Here is a 20,390-nt window from a genome sequence, read left to right as displayed (position 1 = left end):
ATATGGAGGCATTACCAAATGGACCGATAAAAACTTAATCCGATACACGTTTTTGTGAGCCTAAAATACCAGAATATTTACCATTTCAGGCAAATCAGATAAAAACTACGGTTTCTAGAAACCCAAGGAGTTAAATCGGGAGATCGTTCATATGGGGGCTATACTAAAACATGGACCGATACTTACCGTTTTCGACACACCTCTTTATGACCCGAAAACACCTCTAGATTTCCAATTTCAGGCAAATAGGATAAAAACTTCGGATTCTAGAAACCCAAGAAGTAAAGTCGGGAAATCGGTGTATATGGGGGCTATACCAAAATATGGACCGATACTCACCATTTTCGGCACACCTCTTTATGGTCCTAAAATACCTCTAGATTTCCAATTTCAGACAAATTGGATAAATACTACGGTTTCTATAAGCCCAAGACCCCAAATCGGGAGGTCGTTTTATATGGGGACCATACCAAAACATGGACCGATACTCACAATTTTTGGCACACGTATTTGTGGTCCTACAATACCTCTAGATTTCCAATTTCAGGTAAATTGAATAAAAACTGCGGTTTCTATAAGCCCAAGAAATAAAATCGGGAGATCGGTCTATATGGGGGCTATACCAAAACATGGACCGATACTCACCATTTTTGGCACACCTCTTTATGGTCATAAAATACGTCTAGATTTCAAATTTCAGGCAAATTGGATAAAAACTACGATTTCTATAAGCCCAAGACCCCAAATCTGGAGGTCGGTTTATATGGGGACTATATCAAAACCTGGACTGATATAGCCCATCTTCGAACTTGACCTGACTGCAGACAAAAGACGAGTTTGTGCAAAATTTCAGCACGATTGCTTCATTATTGAAGACTGTAGCGTGATTACAACAGACAGACAGACAGACGGACATCGTTATATCGTCTTAGAATTTCTCCCAGATCGAGAATATATATACTTTATATAGTCGGAAATCGATATTTCGATGTGTTACAAACGGAATGACAAACTTATTATACCCCCGTCACCATTCTATGATGGTGGGTATAAAAATGTTTCTTATTTAACAAAAAAATCAAATCAAGAATGCAACATCCTTGATAAATATTAGTCCATATTTGAAGCTTTTTACCTTTAAACTAAAGACAAATGATTCACAATTGGATTAGATTCATGAACTTAGTATTGCAAAAAGTTGGACAGATTAGGCTAGATATCCTTAGAGAGGGATTTCGAATCAAACAGTATATACTTATCTGTTTTGTTTACTATTTTGGATGAAACACTACGCATTGTTATGGAGCATTATAATATTGATCTTAATATACAAATGTTATCACATTGAGAATATTAGTTTTATTTCCTAGTGGGGTACATACTATGACCCACAGAGCAACTCTTTGTTTACATCGATGATAACAGTAACTAAGGTGTGAAATATTTTTATTATTGTAAATAATTTTGAAGACATTTGGAGGGCAGATATTTTAAAATCAAAATTCGACAATTTTTCTTGCACAACCACATTAAAATCTAAAAGATTAATAATGGTAAAAAGCAAATTATGTAAGTGAATCTCAGAATTCAATTTTAATGTTTATTAGACAACAAATACCAAGGAATTCGATGAGAAACATGGAATAATTGACAGTGAAACTCCACGGAATCATCTTTTATGCGGTCGTTATCGCAGAAGTTTTGCCTATCACACTTTTCAACATCGTATTCCCAACATACTGAACTGTTTACTGGAATCTGTTGAGAGAGATCTGAATGCCAATAACCATTCCCAGGTAAGAGCAGTTTCTTTACAATATTAATACGTAGGCAAAATTTCAGAGCTTCTGATTTTAGAAAATCAGGTGTCGAAAAAAATTTAGGTTCCAACATTATAGCAAGTCATATGAAGGCTTTAATTTGTTTTCATGTTACATACCCGATAAATATAAAAATAGTACTGTGGTCATATTTACTTCACAGTGAACATTATAAAAATACATATTTGTGGGAAATTTTGTCAAAATAGTGAAGGTTTGGCAAATAAATTCGTTTTTACACCCCAAAAAAATTGATAGTAGACCCAGCAGAAAAATCTGACCAAATAGCAAAAAGCCTTGAAAGTCAATTAAACAATTAATTGATCCAATTACAAAATTAATTGATACTATTAATTTTTGTGATTGATTTTTGTTTCAATTAAAACAATTGTAGAATCAATAAAAATTTTAATTGACTACTTTTTAAAATTCAATTAAGACTTTAATTGGAAAAATTTTCGTGATTTTTTCTGTGTACCATATTCAAAGCCAGATAAGTCACTAAAAATGTCTTCAAAATCTTTGGATCCAAGTAACTTTTTTTTAAGTTCAGATTTAAATAGTGGTCAAAAATGTCTTTGTTTTAAAGATAAACATTTCTTTTTTTTTAAAGAAGCCGCATCTTTGGCTCGGAATCAATACCAAAATCCTTAAAGGGAGGTCAAATTCTTTTGATCCAAGTAAACTTTTTTTGAGTGTAGATTTAAATATAGGTAGGACCCTAAAAACTGTGCTTATATCAAAGAAGCTGTATCTTGGGCTCAGAATCAATACCAAAATCCTTAAGGGAAGGTCAAAATCTTTGATCCAAGTAAACTTTTTTGAGTTTAGATTTAAATATAGGTACAAAATGTCTTTGTTTTAAAGAAGTCGCATCTTTGACTCGGAATCAATACCAAAATCCTTAAGGGAATGTCAAAATCTTTTGATCCAAGTAAACTTTTTTTTGAGAGTACGCTTAAAAAAATATTTACATGATATTAAAGATTATGCAACCTCAATTTTAGGATGCGCAATTTACACAGTATTGAAAAAATTTCTTTAAAATAAAGAAATTTTAATTAAAAGAAAGTTTGAAATCTTTGCTTCAAAAAATTTTTTTCATTATATTTAGGACACACATTTTGAAAATTTGCATCCCTTTGTTAAAGTTGCATGTCTTTAAACTAAGGCAAATTTTCCTTAAAGTAAAGAAACACATTTTTGATTTAAAGAAATCGTCCTTAAATTAACTAAGTATTGAATCTTAAGATTTAAGATAAAAACGCTTCAAATATAGGCTAAAACTTATTTTGAGGATTTAGAATTAAGAAAATATTTTTTACTTCGAAGTATCCGTCATAATTTGGATTTTTAAACTGACATTTGTTTGTACGTGAATAGCTTTATTAATATGCCGGAAAAATAGAAAGAAAATTCGATAAATGAGATCTGTATCCTAATTTTAATTTTATAGATCCTACACTGAAAAAAATATTGACATAATATGGAAGATTATGAAACTTAAATTTTAGGAATCGAAATTTACCCAAAGTTAAGGACAAAATTCTTTAAAATAATGACATTTTAATTATATGAAAGTTTATAATCCTTGCTTCAAAAATTTTTGAAATTTTCCGTCTCTCTGCTGACGTTGTAGATCTTTGAAGTAAGGCAAATTTTCCTTAAAATAAAGAAAAACATTTTTAATTTAAAGAAATCGTCTTTAACTCAACTAACATATTGCATTTTTAAATTTAAGATAAAATCGCTTCAAATATAGCCTAAGGCTTATTTTAAGGATTTGCATCTTTGGTTTAAAGTTTTTTTAACATTAAGAAAACTGTTTTTACTTTGAAGTATCTGTCATAATTTGGATTTTAAATTGGAATTTGTTTGTACATAAATACCTTTATTAATATATCGCAAAAAGAGGATGAAAATTCGATGAATGATATCTGTATCTAATTTTAATTTTATTTATCCTAGATTTATTTTAAAGAAGCTGCATCTTTGGCTCGGAATCAATACCAAAATCCTTAAGGGAAGGTCAAAATCTTTGGATCCAAGTAAACTTTTTTTTGAGTGTAGATTTAACGCCAGATAGGTCGCAAAAATGTTTTCTTATTTTAAGGAACCCGCATCTTTGGCTCAGAATCAATACCAAAATCCTTAAGGGAGGGTCAAAATCTTTTGATCCAAGTAAACTTTTTTTGAGTTTAGATTTAAATATAGGTAGGTCCCTAAAAACTGTCCTTATATCAAAGAAGCTGTATCTTTGGCTCAGAATCAATGCCAAAATCCTTAAGGGAAGGTCAATATCTTTGAATCCATATACATTGTTTTGTTTGATATACGGGGTTTTCCGTTTATTGATTTTCCCCGTTTCATTTAATATTTAGTTATCAAAAATTATTCAAAGTTTAAAAGTTATGTTTAAGTTGAAACGTTGTGATATATAACTGAACTCTTAAAATGTAATTATAAAATTATTGTAAACAACTTTTTTGAGTGTGTAGATGCCTAACATACATAGAGGTGGTGGATGTAACATTATTTTCCAATGTAACATTCAATCCTCCGCTACCCAAAGCCATACATTTGACAACTGTATTTAACAATTTATCCATTTATCCAATAGGACGATATTAAACATATACTAAATTCTATAGGAAAACTGAAGTGTGATATTGAGAACGATGATCACTTGGAAAAATTTGCTCCAAATGGTAAATATTCAAATTGAATATAATTGTCTTTAGAACAATCCTTTTTGCTCTAATTCGTAGCTATTTAAATTTCAGAATTAGACAAGGACATTGCCTTATGGAACGAATTTATTGCAACTCTACCGGATGATGCGTCAACATTCTATAAAACATGCTGGCTATATGCCGAATGTTATTTATACAGAAGAATTTATTCCTTCTTCAGAGTTTCTCCAAATTTAAAGGATTATGACTACTTTACGCCCCAAAAACAGCATGCCCTCCATATATCCATGACAGCTATGGAGGAACTTGTAAGAAGTGCAGAAACAATGGCGAATAATTTTAATGGTCTTACACATATGATAAAGGTTGGTAATGAATAATCTAGTTATTTGTCAACACCAATGTATTTTAGACGCCAGTAACAACAGCAACAATTTTTGTTTTGCTGATGAAAAGTTAATACAGTCTTGTTTGAAAGCGACGAGCTTACTGTTATGACTGAAAACAATTTGTTATTCCAGCAAAATTCAGCATCCATATTTTCGACAACATTTTCACCTTTCCGTAACACCACACTGAAAAAAATATTGTCGTGAGGTCAAAGATTTCATGTCTTTAAAATACGAATGCAAATTTTGCTTATCATAGAAGACGCATTTCTCTAATATAAAGTTTTTTCCTTGTCCAAAAGTCGATAAACTTTTCAATGAAGTCGTATTGTCCTTATAATTAACTGATTTCACTTAAAAATGACTATCATAACATGAAAGAAAAAATGTTTGGGCTAAGGTCAACTTGACTTTAATAATTTAGAAAAGTTCTTTAAATTTAATGAAATTGTCTTTAAATTTGTTGTCTTTTTGCATCTTGACTACAAAGCAAAACATCGTTCAAATATAGGACACGTTTTTCAACACTATATTTTAAAGACGTTTTTTACTTGAAACATAGCATAATTTCTACTGGAAGTCGAGTCTTAATTTTGAAAATAAAGTTGTCGTTAACTCGTTTTTAAAGGACTTTCATAGCATATGACGAAAAGAAGCTGAAAAAGCGAAAAATCAAAATTTTCTTCCTAGAAGCAATTACACAAAACCTAAATTTAAAAGAGAATTGTGTCCTAAAAATATCCGCTTCTTTGGCTCGTAATCAATACAAAAATTTTTAAAGTAAAGACAAAATCTTTGGAACCAGACATGCTTTTTTCAGTACATACAAAATCAATTATAATAGCCCAGCAAAAAAAAAGCGGAAGTGGTGCAAAATTGACGGAGAAGCGATGAATTTAACATGGGCTTTTCATAGGACGGAAGTCCTCCATTTCAGCAGCCGTTGCACTGAATTTGCATCACTTCTTTAGATGTGATCCGAATTCAATGTTTTGGATGTAAATTAAAAAATTCTGTGATATTTTACCAAATAAAAAATTTTTATAATTTTTTATAATTTAAACGTTTGACCTCAAATATTTTCAAAAATTCACAATTTTTTCAGATTTGATTTAGAATTTTTTTCAACAAAATTTAAATGATTTGTACCATTTTATGAATTCTTACTCTGTTTTTAACCTATTTGAAAGAAAAAAGTTAAAATTACCCATTAAAAGTATGAAAAAAGCATGTTAAAAAATTTTATGAAAAGAACTTTTTGGGTAGTTAAAATAAAGAACATCATTGGGAGTGCTTCCTCTGGAAGTGCTTTTAAAGTTGTGCCTTTGGAAGAACTTCCAATTTTTTTTTTGTTTGGGAGGCTAATAAATAAGCCATTATATCATTAAACGTTCTACGGTAAATGTACTTCGTACAACAACAGTCTCCAATGCTCATCATACATGATAAATGCATTTTCAAACAAAAACAATAAATATAGCTTAATATTAAATAACAAACTTTTTTCTAAAATATGCCATTATACTTTTTAGTTAGTGTTAGTTAGTCATTTATTAGTACCATAAAGGGGCCGATACTAATTTATTTATAGATGTTAGTATAAAGTTGACATATGGCGATAAAATAAAATCGCAAAAAAGTTGTTTTCTCGGCAAACATAACATGCTTTCCGAAAACATATACATAATTTCCGAGAAAATGGTCACCATCCAAAAATAACATTTTGCTCTTGAAACATGTTTAAGGTGATCATATTCCTTCTCTGGGTGCATCAATTCATTAATTACTATTTTATTTAAATACATAAACATTTTCAATCGACAAGCAACATATTCCAGTACCGCAGAAATAATCAGGATTCCTTACTCTATGTTTCTAAACTAATTTCCCGTTTTAGGTTAACCTTTGGGGCAATAAATGTGACCTGTCTTTAAGTACGGGTCAGGAAGTGAAACCTCTTGATAGTCTTAATAAACACATACTCGATCTAAATCCAAACATTTTAGTAGACGATTGTGAAGAAATATGGAATTGTCTAAATGAAGATAAAACGCAGTTGCCCAATAAGAGATATGTAGATTTAATCTGTGATAATGCTGGTTTTGAACTATTGACGGATTTATTATTGGCAAAATATTTAATCGAAAATAAATTAGCGGGTGTCATACGTTTCCATGTAAAAGCCATGCCATGGTTTGTTTCTGACACAACACCACGTGATATACAATACACTCTAAAGTTCATGGAAAATAATTCCTCGTCACATTTGAAGGGATTTGGCAAAGAATGTTTAAACTATTTCAATAATGGCCAATTCGAAATTATAACCAATGAAGATTTTTGGACAACACCATATGAGTTCTACAGGTAACTAAGTTTAATACATACATATGTACAGTGCTGCTCAAAACATTTGCAACCAAACCGCTTGTTGAAAATAAACGGCAATTACAATGAAAATAAAAATAAAACTATCAACACCAAACTTTTAATGCAATGTTGTTGCTTATTATGTCTATTTTAAAGATTTAAGGGAATTAACGACAAAGACTTTTTGATACATTATAAAATTATTTATTCACCTGTTCAAAACATTTGCAACCAATATAATATAATAATAAGAGTTTTTGTAACATTTAACGATAAATGTTAATGGTTTATAGTATAGCCATGCCGTTTGACTACTTTTGCGCAACTTCTTGCCATTGATTAGGATTAAATGGTCACTGACAAAAAATTATCACCAAAATTTTTTCAATTAAACACTTAATTGAATTTGGAAACGGATTCAATTAATATGTTAATTGATTCAATTAATTATTTATTCAAATCCGAATAAAAACCAATTAAAACAATGATTGATATTTATTACGTTTCCAATTAAAATAGTAATAGATTCAATAAATTTGTTAATCAATTCGGAAATAATTTTCAATTACAAACGTGATTGAAAATTTTTCCGTTTCCAATTACACATGTGACTGATCCAATCACTTTTGTGATTGAAATTGAATTGAGCAATGGAAAGAGCGAAAAGAGAACAAGAGAATGGGTATCTATTCAACAATGTATGATGGAGAGCAGGGATGGAAAATGCAGTACTATAGTACTTCTTTTCAATACTCTTTCACCCTGGTCAGTACCGTACTACCCCCGCTAATGGTTTAGTACCTTTTGTGTAGAAATTTTTGAGCCGATATCAGATATATGGTATAATAGTTTTGACAAAATATTTTCAGAAAATCTTTAATAAACTTATTTGTTAATAGTCTTTTTAAAATTTGGCAAACCAGACAAGTTCATGCGGGAAGAAAATCTCGATTTTTTAAAGCCACAGTCAAAAACATGATTTTATTGAATTTCAAGAATGTTAGTTGAAAAAGCATGTGATTCTATATTATGCTTCAACACGAACACTTTCTAGATAAGACTTTATCGATCGCGTACTAAAATTATCTACCAACATTTGGAAAAAATCTTGCCATAAACTACCAAAAAAATATTATTTTGCAAAAATTTATTTCTTCAGAAAGTTTTGTCAAAATTTTATTTCTACAGAAAATTTTCTCAAAATTTTATTTTTTGTCAATATTTTATTTCTATAGAAAGTTTTGTCAAAATCTTATTTCTATAGAAATTTTTGTCAGCATTTTATTTCTGATGAAAATTTTGTCAAAATTTTGTATCTATAGAAAATTTTGTCAAGATTTTATTTCTATAGAAAATTTGGTCAAATTTTTATATCGGTAGAAAATTTAGTCAAACTTTTATTTCGGTAGAACATTTTTTTTAAATTTTATTTTTATAGAAAATTTTGTCAAAATTTTATTTCTATGGAAAATTTTGGCAAAATTTTATTTCTATGGAAAACTTTGTCAAAAATTTACTTTATTTATCTATTTTTTTGGAACTTTTGTTGAAATTTAGTGAAAAGTACTTTTTCGCTCAAAAAAAAAAACAAAAACAAGTATATACGGCCGTAAGTTCGGCCAGGCCGAAGCTTATGTACCCTCCATCATGGATTGCGTAGAAACTTCTTCTAAACACTGCCATCCACAATCGAATTACTTAAGTTGCGGTAACGCTTGCCGATGGCAAGGTATGTATCTTAAAACCTCCTAACACCATCTCCTAAATTGTATGTAAGTCCATACGTGGTATATATTAAATCAAAAAAGATCGATCCAATACGTACAAAATTCAGTTTGACAAAGTAGACATAAAATTTTGACAAAATTTTCTACAAAAATAAAATTTTAACAAAATTTTCTATAGAAATAAAATTTTCACAAAATTTTCTATAGAAATAAAATTTTCACAAAATTTTCTATAGAAATAAAAATTTTGAGAAAATTTTCTATAGAAAGAAAATTTGACAAAAATTTCTACAGAAATAAAATTTTAACAAAATTCTCTATAGAAATAAACTTTTGACAAAATTTTCTATAGAAATAAAATCTTGGTAGATTATTTTTGGCTCGAGTGGCAACCATGATTATGAACCGAATAAAATTTGAACAAAATTTTCTATAGAAATAAAATTTTGACAAAATTTTCTATAGAAATAAAATTTTGATAATGATGAAAATTTTATTGTGAACCGAATAAAATTTTAACAAAATTTTCTCTAGTAATAAAATTTTGACAAAATTTTCCATAGAAATAAAATTTTGGTAGATTATGAACAGATAGGACCAATTTTTGTGTGATTGGACCAATTTTGGTATGGTTGTTAGCGAACATATACTAACACCACGTTCCTAATTTGAACCGGATTGGATGTATTTTGCTCCTCCAAGAGGCTCCGGAGGTCAAATCTGGAGAACGTTTTATATGGGGCTATATATAATTATGGACCGATATGGACCAATTCTGGCACGGTTGTTAAAAATCATATACTAACACCATGTTCCAAATTACAACCGGATTGGATGAAATTTGCTTCTCTTAGAGACTTCGCAAGCCAATTCTGGGGATCGGTTTATATGGGGGCTATATATAATTATGGACCGATGTGGACCAATTTTTTCACGGTTGTTAGAGACCATATACCAATACCATGTACCAAATTTCAGCCGGATCGGATGCAATTTTCTTCTCTTTGAGGCTCCACAAGCCAAATCTGGGTATCGGTTTATAAGGGGGCTATATATAATTATGGACCGATGTGGACCAATTTTAGCATGGTTGTTAGAGACCATATACCAACACCATGTACCAAATTTCAGCCGGATCGGATGAAATATGCTTCTGTTAGAGGCTCCACAAACCAAATCTGAGGGTCCCTTTATATGGGGGCTATACGTAAAAGTGGACCGATATGGCCCATTTTCAATACCATCCGACCTACATCGATAGCAACTACTTGTGCCAAGTTTCAAGTCGATAGCTCGTTTCGTTCGGAAGTTAGCGTGATTTCAACAGACGGACGGACGGACGGACGGACATGCTTAGATCGACTCAGAATTTCACCACGACCCAGAATATATATACTTTATGGGGTCTTAGAGCAATATTTCGATGTGTTACAAACGGAATGACAAAGTTAATATACCCCCATCCTATGATGGAGGGTATAAAAAACCAAAATGCACTGGTTTTGTGCATCCTCTGTTTATAACTCGGGACGCAGGTTTTTGTGATATTTTTGTGATACCCCAACTTTAAAATATTATATATTTTGTTTATTATACTTATTGCCGGTCATTTTATCGAATTATTCTAAAATTAGAGCATAAAAGTCTATGGCGATCAGTTTGTGGCCAAAATAGACAATGAACTTAACGACATTCCTAACATGTCCATTATGTACGTTTAAACTATCCTCTTATAGGTCCTTATAACTATTGCAGGTATAAAATACAAAAAAATAATGTCCTTAAAGAAGAAAATATTACAGGGTGCTAAGTAGGTAGTTGCAATTGTTTTGAACAGGTCGAATCATAGGATGCTTTACTTTTCGTGAAATATCAATATTTTATTACAGCCCATTCATTTACCCAATAAGAATATGGAAATATGTACCACTCCATAAAGATTATTTTTTAAGTGGAAGCTAAGGAATAAAGTTATTATTATGGGAAATATACCTAGATTAAGTTCATGGTAGGGCTAGTTGCAAATGTTTTGAACAGCACTGTATATCTTAGTTATTGTTTTATATGTTTTCCCATTATAATTATATTTAATAATATTTAATAATTTGAAATATATAAAATGTTGATTAGAATGATTAATATTTTGATTAAAAACGAAAAATTCAATAATTTTCCTAACTGACTTAATTTTTAATTTGAATTTATAAAGTTGATTGTAAAAGTTGATTTTTCAATTAATGGTTTCAAATGGTTTCAAACTTTTAACTGAAAATATTTTTCTGTGTATACACAACGAACTACAGTCTCAAAAATATGCCCATATGCCCCAAACACATTTAGCTTCAAGCAAATATATTTTCAGGATTGGTCCAAACAAACTATTTTTTGTATCGTTCACACATATTATGTTTCACATTAGTAGGCTTGCACTGGTAGAAAAAAAAAATTAATGAAATTTTCTTTCTGTATATATATTTTTAAGGCGCCAATTGGTTACTTCTATTCTTTTACTTGCAGCATACTCTGTACGTCTCTCTTTTTAAACACATATATGTTTATAGACTATTTCTAAATTAATATATGTTAGAATCCAACATATTATATTTGCAAACATTTTATGTCCCAAACATAATATGTTCTAACATATTAACATATATGTCCCAAACATGTTATGGTAGTTTATGAACGTTATATGCTTGCACTTAAAATATTGTTTTAAAAAATTTGAGTTCCAAACATATAATTTTTACACCCAAACATATGAAAAACAGTCTTTTTCGTCCGTGTACATTCGAAATATTTTTACAACATAATAAAATACTTTCTCGCCAAAACTTACCTAAAACTTGCCTCATACATATTAAATATTACACATTCCAACTCAATAAGAGTAAGACTATTTAAGTTAAATTGCACTTGAAAATACATTTATCGTATTTTTTCTACGTTGCGCACTGGTCAGATGAGAGAGAAGAAATATGATCGCCCCTAACATGTTTCAAAAGTGTTATCTTACTTTTTACGGGGAACATGGAGCGTTTGTGGCAAAACTAGTATTTTCTCGCCAAACATGAATATGATTGCCGAAATCAGATTCATATTTTACTAGAAATAACATAGTCCCCACAAATATGTTAAACGTTCACCGAGAAAAAAAAGGGACGTTATGCTTTTGAAAGATGTCTGGGGTGATCACGTTCCTTCTATGTGTGCGTAAGGCTGAGAATGAGAAAGCCTATGATAACAATTTTGGAGGTGTCTACCCACTCCACGCCACTACCAATAAATATTTACAAACTTTGCTAATTTTCACTAAAAGTAAAGACATTGACACCAATTTTTCATAAAATTGGTGAGTTTTTCACATTACAACTTTTTTACGCGCACAATCTCTAAGGCACTTTGTTTAACTATACATTCAATAACAAAAGGCTACCACATCGGAGGCCTGAAGCCGCCAAACGGGTTGCCATATTGTTTTGCCATTTTGGATTTGGTTCCGTTAAAGTGTTGTCAACTGTTTTGTATCACCAAATTTAAATGTTTTACAAGTTGAAATATTGATTTTGTGGGTGGGATTTCTGCCATTGTCCCATAGTACTTTGGTATAACTGTCAATGTTACATCAAATAATTCGTAAAAAAGGTCGGAATTATGGAAGGAATTATAACCGGAAGATAGACCATCGCTTAGTAAATTTTTGTATGGGATCAGCTCTTTTATCGACATGATAAATAGTACCAACACATTGAGAATACGGCCCTTATCATATTAATTATTTGTATACCCACCACCATAGAATGGTGACGGGTGTATAATAAGTTTGTCATTTCGTTTGTAACACATCGAAATATCGATTTCCGACTATATAAAGTATATATATTCTTGATCAAGGAGAAATTCTAAGACGATATAACCATGTCCGTCTGTCTGTTGTAATCACGCTACAGTCTTCAATAATGAAGCATTCGTGCTGAAATTTCCCACAAACTCGTCTTTTGTCTGCAGGCAGGTCAAGTTCGAAGATGGGTTATATCGGTCCAGGTTTTGATATACCGTAGTTTTTATCCAATTTGCCTGAAATTGGAAATCTGTAGGTATTTGAGGACCACAAAAATGGTGAGTATCGGTCGATGTTTTGGTATAGCCCCCATATAGACCGATCTCCCGATTTTACTTCTTGGGCTTATAGAAACAAACAAATTGAAAATCTAGAAGTATTTTAGGACCAAAAAAAGGTTTGCCGAAAATTGTGAGTATCGGTCCATGTTTTGATATACCCCCATATAGACCGATCCCCAGATTTTACTTCTTAAGCTTCTACGGTCCGTGTATCGGATTTAGTTTTTATCGGTTTATTTGGTAAGGCCTCCATATAGACCTATTTCTCTTCTTGAGGGTATAGAAGGCGCACTGGTCATAAAAATTGCTTGAAACTGAATGTAGAATTTGCAGATTTTACTTCTAGTAATCATTTAACCCTCTAATGCCCAATCCCGCATTTAGGCGGGCTTCGTTAAATCAGGAAGCTTTTAGTAAAACACACCTTAAGACAACAAAAATGGATAAAATAAAAAGAAAACTTAGTTAAAACTGTTCACGAGGCTTTACAGCATATACTGAATTTTACCGTATAAATTTGTCTTGTTTAGTTTTCTTGCTTTTGTGTCGTTAACATAGAATATTTAATCAGCTGGTAAAAAAATTGGGGCATTAGAGGGTTAAATAATGGGGGTAAAAATCTACAGATTTTACATTTCAAATCAAGGAGTAATTTCATCATCTTCTTGCACGCTTACGCAACATGTTTATGATTCCTCTAAAACCCAAACAAAATTGGCTCTTATAAATCCAGAATCTGATATAGTCTTCGTAGGTAGAATCTTTAAATATATCTTTGGGAAGTTTACTGGTTGAACTGCTCTGTTTGGGAACATCTGTCATCAAACCCCCCTGAAATTTCCAAAGGAAACTATAATATTTGATTCATGGTGGTGGGTATTTAAGATTCGGCCCGGCCGAACTTACTTCTGTATATACTTGTTATTTTATTACAGTAGCCACTATTCTATATGTGCTTCAATCAAACTAAAATATGTGTCGAGTTACTTTAATACAATAGCCCCCGATTTTTTTTATTATGTTTCACTAACTAAATGTGTGATGTATGTAATAACAAACTCCTTCGAGTACAATACACATGGATAAGCCATACTTAGTAATATGTAATGTTGGTCAAAATATCCACCTATATTTAATATCCCCATAAAAAGTATTTAATATTTTAATAACATACTTATTATTTTTTTATTTAGAATGTGCGACATAAATCACAGTTTGTACAATATGTTATCTACATCATCTCTGATAATCTTCAAAGGAGACTTAAATTACCGAAAACTTTTAGGCGATTACAATTGGGATCCCACTGAAAAATTCCAAACATGTCTACGAGGTTTTAATCCATCTAATCTATGCACATTGAGAACTATCAAGGCTGATCTAATATGTGGTTTGAAGCCTGGCCAAGCTGAAGAGTTGACATCGAAACAGATAGATTGGATGCTTACCGGAGAATATGCAGTCATACAATTTGCAAAAGGAGCCAAATGAATATGGCCAAATTAAAAAACACATGGAAACAATTTTTTTCCTATCAACTTTATATTCAAAATATGAAGCATATTTAATAAAAATAAAAAATACTTTCGATTTTATTGTGCTAAATACATAGCAGGAAAATATGAGAAACCATACTAAAAAAGGAACCCTATATTTCACTTAAGCCAATTTAATTTAATTTTAATTCATACAATTATTATGTTTTAAGAAAGATTCCTGGACTTTAATAGTTTTTTCCGTACGTTAGTTAAATGAACCAAAAAAGATGAAGCATAAAAATTTACTAAATTCGTATTTTTCACAAAATAGTTTTAGTGCGCACATCTTGAACTTCGTATGGCATTGAAGTCATTTTTAAAATTTTTAACTCAAAATTTTTCCTTCAAACTACAAAGTTTTCTTTAAGAAATGAAACAAATAATTATGTCTACAAAATTTTGTTAAATTTGTCGACAAATATTTACTTATTTTTGTGTGTAAATCAGCTTTGCATGGTTCACTTTGGTTTTGGTGAACTACCAGAATTTGTTCTGATAATTGGTTTTGCTGCAAGTAGAGGATGCTGATGAAAAATGTGGTAATTCCGAAACGTGCGTCCATCCAACCATCTTGCAGTCTATAGGGCTTTGCCCAAATAAATTTGACAAACATTCTTTTCCTCTGTTGGTTAAGCTACTCTTGTAATTTAATCAACGCAATGGTTTTTAAGCTGAAACCAAAACAACGAATATGGAAAAAAAATCGACAAAATTTTCTATTGAAATAAAATTTTGCAAAATAATATTTTTTTGTTTGGTAGTTTTTGGTAAAAGTTTCTCCAAATTTTGGTAGATTATTTTTGGATCGAGTGGCAACCGTGCTCCCTACCCTTAGGGCTAAGAGACTCAATAAATATTTTTCAAAAAATGAGCACCAGAGTTTTGTAGTTATTTGAATTTAGAATAAATAAACTTGAAATAGAAGATGCCTTCTGTCAGGGAGTGTTCTCCCATCTCCGAGCTAATGTCCTTTCATGTTTTTTGTTTTGTTTTACATCTATATTACTCCAAACATAAATTCAAAACAAATTATGTTAAGTATTTTCGTTAAAAAATGTGTAATGAGGAAAAACACATTTAATTTATTGCAAAAAAGATAAATGCACAATTATCCTGTTTATTAAAATAATGTTGAAAACAGTACGACCAATCTTTTAAAAACATTGTTTGTATAAACAATGATTGTGTGCACATTGTTTTAATCAAAGATAATAAACTCTAGGAAGATAGGAAATTGGCTGCTGAGGAGATCATACCATTTACCGTGTTAGTTTCATACTCCAACCAAACACGTATACGACAAGTGTTGACATAGCATTAAAATGCAAATAAAAAGAAATTAAGTGCACGAAATAAATTTTTTTGTTGTTGCCTAAAATTTAACATTGTTTCATTAAGAAAATTAAGTTTTTCATTTAAAAAATAAAAACGAAAACAAATAAAAAATTACGAACATATTTGGAACTAACATGTAAATGTAACATTTGGTATGACGCAAGCCAATTTCCTATCTTCCTCAAGTTTATTGTCTTTGGTTTTAATGGGGTTTTCATTTCTAAAAGAAAGTGCTGTGCAGAATACGCATTTTTAAAATGTTGCCAGCAACCTAAAATAGTGCTATCATTTCAGTGCATTATTTTCACAAAAGAATTCGAAACCTTTTCGTAAATTTGCCTGTTTGTTTTAGAAAAGAACATACATTTTCCGGGCAAAACGCGGAAAAGTGCGCATTTTTTACAAGAAATGAAAACACCATAAGATTTCCGCTATGGCTAAGCTATCCTGTACAACAAGCCTATTGTCAATTCGGTAAAATCAGCGTTTTGTTAAATTCGGATTATGTTGGCATCATTGTTTAATTGACAACACTGTCATTCACTTTACATGTTATCATCTCCCATGGCATGTCCACTTACGTTGTTTTGTTTTATTTTTGGGTGAACAACAAATCGGAGGCAACAATTTAGGAAAATGACCAAAACAAGTCACAAAAAGAATCGACCCTTTGATTTTAGACTTATTTCTTTGGTGGAACCACATCCCGTCATATATATGCGACAAATACCAGGTATGTCGCTATTTGAAATGATGAAGGCAAAGAACAAAGTTTGGCAAGAAATTGCTGCTGAAATGGGTTTCCCAGGTAAGTGGTACTATTAAACATTAATTGTCTGGGTTCTATATAAACCATATCTATTTTTAAGTACAATTTTGTTTGAGCCGCTGGAACAATTTAAGAGGACAATTTCAAAAAGAATTAAAACATTGCACTGAACTTTGTCCAAAAAGCGGTGTGATACGAGGATCCACTTGGCCCTACCTTGAAAGATTGAAATTTTTAGAATGTACCGTACAAGCTTATAAGCCAAAGAAGGAAAGAGTGCCTAAGAGAAAACAAAAAGAGAATCGAGAATTGCCAGATGAATCAGATGGAATTTGGGACACCGATGATGCGGAAGCAAAACTAAACGAAGAAATTGTAAACGATTTCCACATTGAGCTAACACAAGATGGACAACAAGAAGAGATTGTAGAAAATACTCTCGAAGAACATTTCTCTGATTCCTACTCAATAATTGAAGAAATTGCGGAAGAGGTAGTCGGAACCGAGGAACACATAATCGAAGATAGGGCGGAAACCCTTCGAAGAATTGATACTCTCTTCGAAGGATTTGAAGGAGAAACCCGTGAACGTATCGAAAAGCGAATTATTGCATTCCTTTGTAAGTGTCAATTAAGGGCGTTAAATGAACAGGGTATCGAAGATTTGTATATCTAGGCAGTATTATAAGCAGTTTATAGTAACATGATTGAAGTTTTAATGACGCAGTAGAAATTTAGTTTGCTACAAATATAATTTTCAAATTTGAAGCTAAAAACTAATTATATTAATTTCTTTATAATTGGTAATAAATGTTTATTTACAAGTTTATATATAGCACAAATAATGACCGTGGAATAATTATTCTTAGTGACGGCCGGTACTGTGTTAGGTTTCCGAGTTGAAAATCATAAATATTTATTGTGAATATATGATGAAAAAGATCGTAAAATGCAATTGAATGAAATTGTCTACTTTGAATGGGCAGATTGGTGTCTTGGAAATATTGAAAGTAATACAATTTTTCTATTTGATAAACATGAGAATTGATGTCATCCCAGGTTTGACCAAACCAGAAAATGAGTTCTCGGAGATCCTCAGTAATGCTGCATACATTTCTAGGTTTTCAAAGCATTGCTGGGTGGTTCCGCAGTCGACTATGAGAAGTAGACCCCTTATAATTGAGCTTAAACATAGAATAGGGCAGTACCCACTGACATCAGAGGAAGTTCTTTAATTCAATTTTTTATAACTTGGTTTTTTCATACTTTTTGTGGGTAATTTTTTACTTTCTTTGTTTTAAATAGGTTAAAAACAGAGTAAGAATTCATTAAATGGTACAAATCATTTAAATTTTGTCGAAAAAAATGCCAAATCCAATCTGAAAAAAATGTGAATTTTTAAAAATAGTTTCCGACAAGCTTTAGAATCCATTAAAAATTATAAAAATTATTTATTTGACAAAATATCAGAATATTCTAATTTACATCCAAAACATTGAATTCGGATCACACCTAAAGAAGTGATGCAAATTCAGTGCAACGTTGTTGAAATGGAGAACTTCCGTTCTATGACAAGCCCATGTTAAATTAATCGCTTCTGCGTCAATTTTGCAACATTTCCGGATCCAAAAAGAACATTTTTATTACTTTTTGGCGACGACTTGTTTGCTGGGGGAGTGCAACATCTGTGGTATAGCAATGCACAAAATTGTGTGTGTCTGAACCTATAAGCAAAACACCAATCCCAAACTAAGGGATTTCATCTCTCGCATGATATCCAAGCATGCCCAAAGAATGCACAGATATTTCGGGAGTATGTTTATTGCTTTTACAATAACATATACAATTCCACACCTTTAGATTTAATTTTTGTATTTACCTTTTCGCGTTCTATTAGAAAAGGTCAACTATTTGTTGTTAGTCAAGGTCTGCAAAGTCCGCTCGCATAGCTCGATCCACGAACGCTAGTACGAGTTCTGTAGGGTACATACAAAATGGTATATAACCGATCCCACTCTGGTATGTTATTCGAATTCTGTAGTAAGAAACGGAGAACTTATCAAATGGAAGAGGTCTAGTTTTGAGGAAATGTGTTATGGTAATCGGGAATTATGGTGACATTTCCGATTAATACATTGGTTCTATAAATATAGCTTGCACGCTGTAGAGTGATATAAGGTATATTTTGAGATATCCATGGTGAATGTATATTGGTAACGTTTATTCGGCAAACTGTAGCGATGGTCACTTTGCCATACAGTGTGACACGAGAACGCGCTCGGCTATAAGTGATCACGCATTTGGAAAAATTGTATTATGACCATTTTTAGCGTTTATAATAGATTCACTTCTTTTTATTTACAAACTTTGCACATTATTTAAATATGAATTTTGTTCAAGTCCTGCCAGGGAATTTTTGGTTTTATTAAAAAGTCCTGTCGAGATAATTTATCCAACATCAATACTTGGCGACGTACATATTTAACCAAACGTTCGATACTTTCATAATCATCACAATTCAATTCGAAAAATCTTCGCCAAAGGGCTGCAGCCAAAACACGATCTTCCGACATTATACCTTCATCATATGCAATTAAAGCTGCTTGAAACTGTTCTGATAGTTCTTCGATTTGTTGGCGTGTCCTAGAGGGATTGTTTGCCTATAATTAGAAATAAATGTTACTGATAAATTCCAAGCTTCCGAAATTCTTTGGCAACTGTTCTCAACTGCGCAATTGTAAAGGAATAATAGTCATTTTTAAAATTTGACTAAATATAAATTTATATGGCACTTACTCCCAACTTCTTGGCTCTAGCATTCACATCGCCCCACAATGCCTCCACAATACAGTTTCGCAAAAATCTGCCATCTTCTCCAGACTCGGCACCTTCAGCCATTGACCGTAATAGCAGCATCCAAACATGCAATTCAGTAACCAAAAACCACGAGTTAAATGTATTGGGCATATTGAAGTCATTGAAGAAAGCCAAATAGTTTATTTTATCCGCAACACTTTCGTATAACATGTGACTGGACACCCGTATTCTCTAAAAATGAACACAATAAATGCATATATAATTAATGGCCATTGCATATCACATGTTCATTCTGTTTAGATAATATATATTTTTGAAAGGTAAATATGTCTTACGGCTTTCGAATTTGGAGTAAACCCCACTTTTTTGAGAACCCTCTTCAATATACCACCATTGCTTTGTTCTGTGGCAGCCGTTGTTGTACTAGCAGAACAATACTGACAGCTATCGACTTTGATTTTTATATTTCTGCAATCTGTCTGCTGGGTACTTCGTAAAATTTGTGCATTAGCGACCGATGAAATCTGAAAAATATAACACTCAAAATTATACTTTGTTTCCGCTGTTTATGTAAGATGGATTCATTCTGACACACATTTTGCAAATATTAATTTTCTTGAATATCTGAAGCAATACTAACTTTTGCCACCGGCATAAAAGCATTTCTGCATTTCGGTATGTTCGTTAACAAACGTGTTGTTAACATTTTTTTTAATTCGATTTTTCCCAAAAAATATAATTTTTGTAAACACGACAGAACAATATAAAAACAAGACCTGCGTTGTTTCAAAAGGTATTGGAGCGAAACTTT

At 31.5% G+C, this 20,390-nt stretch overlaps 3 protein-coding genes across 3 annotated transcripts; 2 read left to right on the top strand and 1 right to left on the bottom strand.

Annotated features, from left to right (window-relative positions):
• Positions 1-1,394: 1,394 nt before the first annotated feature.
• Positions 1,395-14,767, top strand: LOC142234358 (damage-control phosphatase ARMT1-like). Its single transcript, XM_075305483.1, has 6 exons — positions 1,395-1,553; positions 1,608-1,796; positions 4,441-4,528; positions 4,604-4,878; positions 6,800-7,269; positions 14,315-14,767. The coding sequence occupies exons 1-6, from the start codon at positions 1,551-1,553 to the stop codon at positions 14,610-14,612; spliced, it is 1,323 nt and encodes a 440-aa protein (XP_075161598.1). The 5' UTR covers positions 1,395-1,550; the 3' UTR covers positions 14,613-14,767.
• Positions 14,768-16,545: 1,778 nt separating this feature from the next.
• LOC142235138 (uncharacterized) lies at positions 16,546-17,607 on the top strand. The gene is made up of 2 exons (XM_075306393.1): positions 16,546-16,802; positions 16,864-17,607. Exons 1-2 carry the CDS (start codon positions 16,631-16,633, stop codon positions 17,436-17,438), a joined length of 747 nt encoding a protein of 248 aa, XP_075162508.1. The 5' UTR covers positions 16,546-16,630; the 3' UTR covers positions 17,439-17,607.
• A 1,478-nt stretch (positions 17,608-19,085) lies between these two features.
• Positions 19,086-20,385, bottom strand: Uqcc1 (Ubiquinol-cytochrome c reductase complex assembly factor 1). Its single transcript, XM_075306392.1, has 4 exons — positions 20,220-20,385; positions 19,915-20,103; positions 19,559-19,810; positions 19,086-19,422 (listed from the first exon to the last, which is right to left on the bottom strand). Exons 1-4 carry the CDS (start codon positions 20,283-20,285, stop codon positions 19,141-19,143), a joined length of 789 nt encoding a protein of 262 aa, XP_075162507.1. The 5' UTR covers positions 20,286-20,385; the 3' UTR covers positions 19,086-19,140.
• Between the last annotated feature and the right edge of the window lie 5 nt (positions 20,386-20,390).

Source organism: Haematobia irritans, chromosome 4, assembly GCF_050003625.1.
Source record: "Haematobia irritans isolate KBUSLIRL chromosome 4, ASM5000362v1, whole genome shotgun sequence".
In the NCBI taxonomy this organism is placed as follows: Eukaryota; Metazoa; Arthropoda; class Insecta; order Diptera; family Muscidae; genus Haematobia; species Haematobia irritans.
Note: the sequence above shows the minus strand (reverse complement) of the source record. Positions and strands in the feature narration are given on the sequence as shown.

What these genes read in the sequence shown, in the direction of transcription:
- Uqcc1 (XM_075306392.1), bottom strand. Translation starts at nt 20,285, where the DNA reads ATGTTAACAACACGTTTGTTAACGAACATACCGAAATGCAGAAATGCT. An exon ending in TTACTCCAAATTCGAAAGCC is followed by an intron (nt 19,811 to 19,914) that starts GTAAGACATATT and finishes GTTCATTTTTAG; the next exon opens with AGAATACGGGTGTCCAGTCA. An exon ending in CTAGAGCCAAGAAGTTGGGA is followed by an intron (nt 19,423 to 19,558) that starts GTAAGTGCCATA and finishes TTCTAATTATAG; the next exon opens with GCAAACAATCCCTCTAGGAC.
- LOC142234358 (XM_075305483.1), top strand. An exon ending in ATGCCAATAACCATTCCCAG is followed by an intron (nt 1,797 to 4,440) that starts GTAAGAGCAGTT and finishes TTTATCCAATAG; the next exon opens with GACGATATTAAACATATACT. An exon ending in GTCTTACACATATGATAAAG is followed by an intron (nt 4,879 to 6,799) that starts GTTGGTAATGAA and finishes TTCCCGTTTTAG; the next exon opens with GTTAACCTTTGGGGCAATAA.
- LOC142235138 (XM_075306393.1), top strand. Translation starts at nt 16,631, where the DNA reads ATGACCAAAACAAGTCACAAAAAGAATCGACCCTTTGATTTTAGACTT. An exon ending in TGCTGAAATGGGTTTCCCAG is followed by an intron (nt 16,803 to 16,863) that starts GTAAGTGGTACT and finishes TCTATTTTTAAG; the next exon opens with TACAATTTTGTTTGAGCCGC.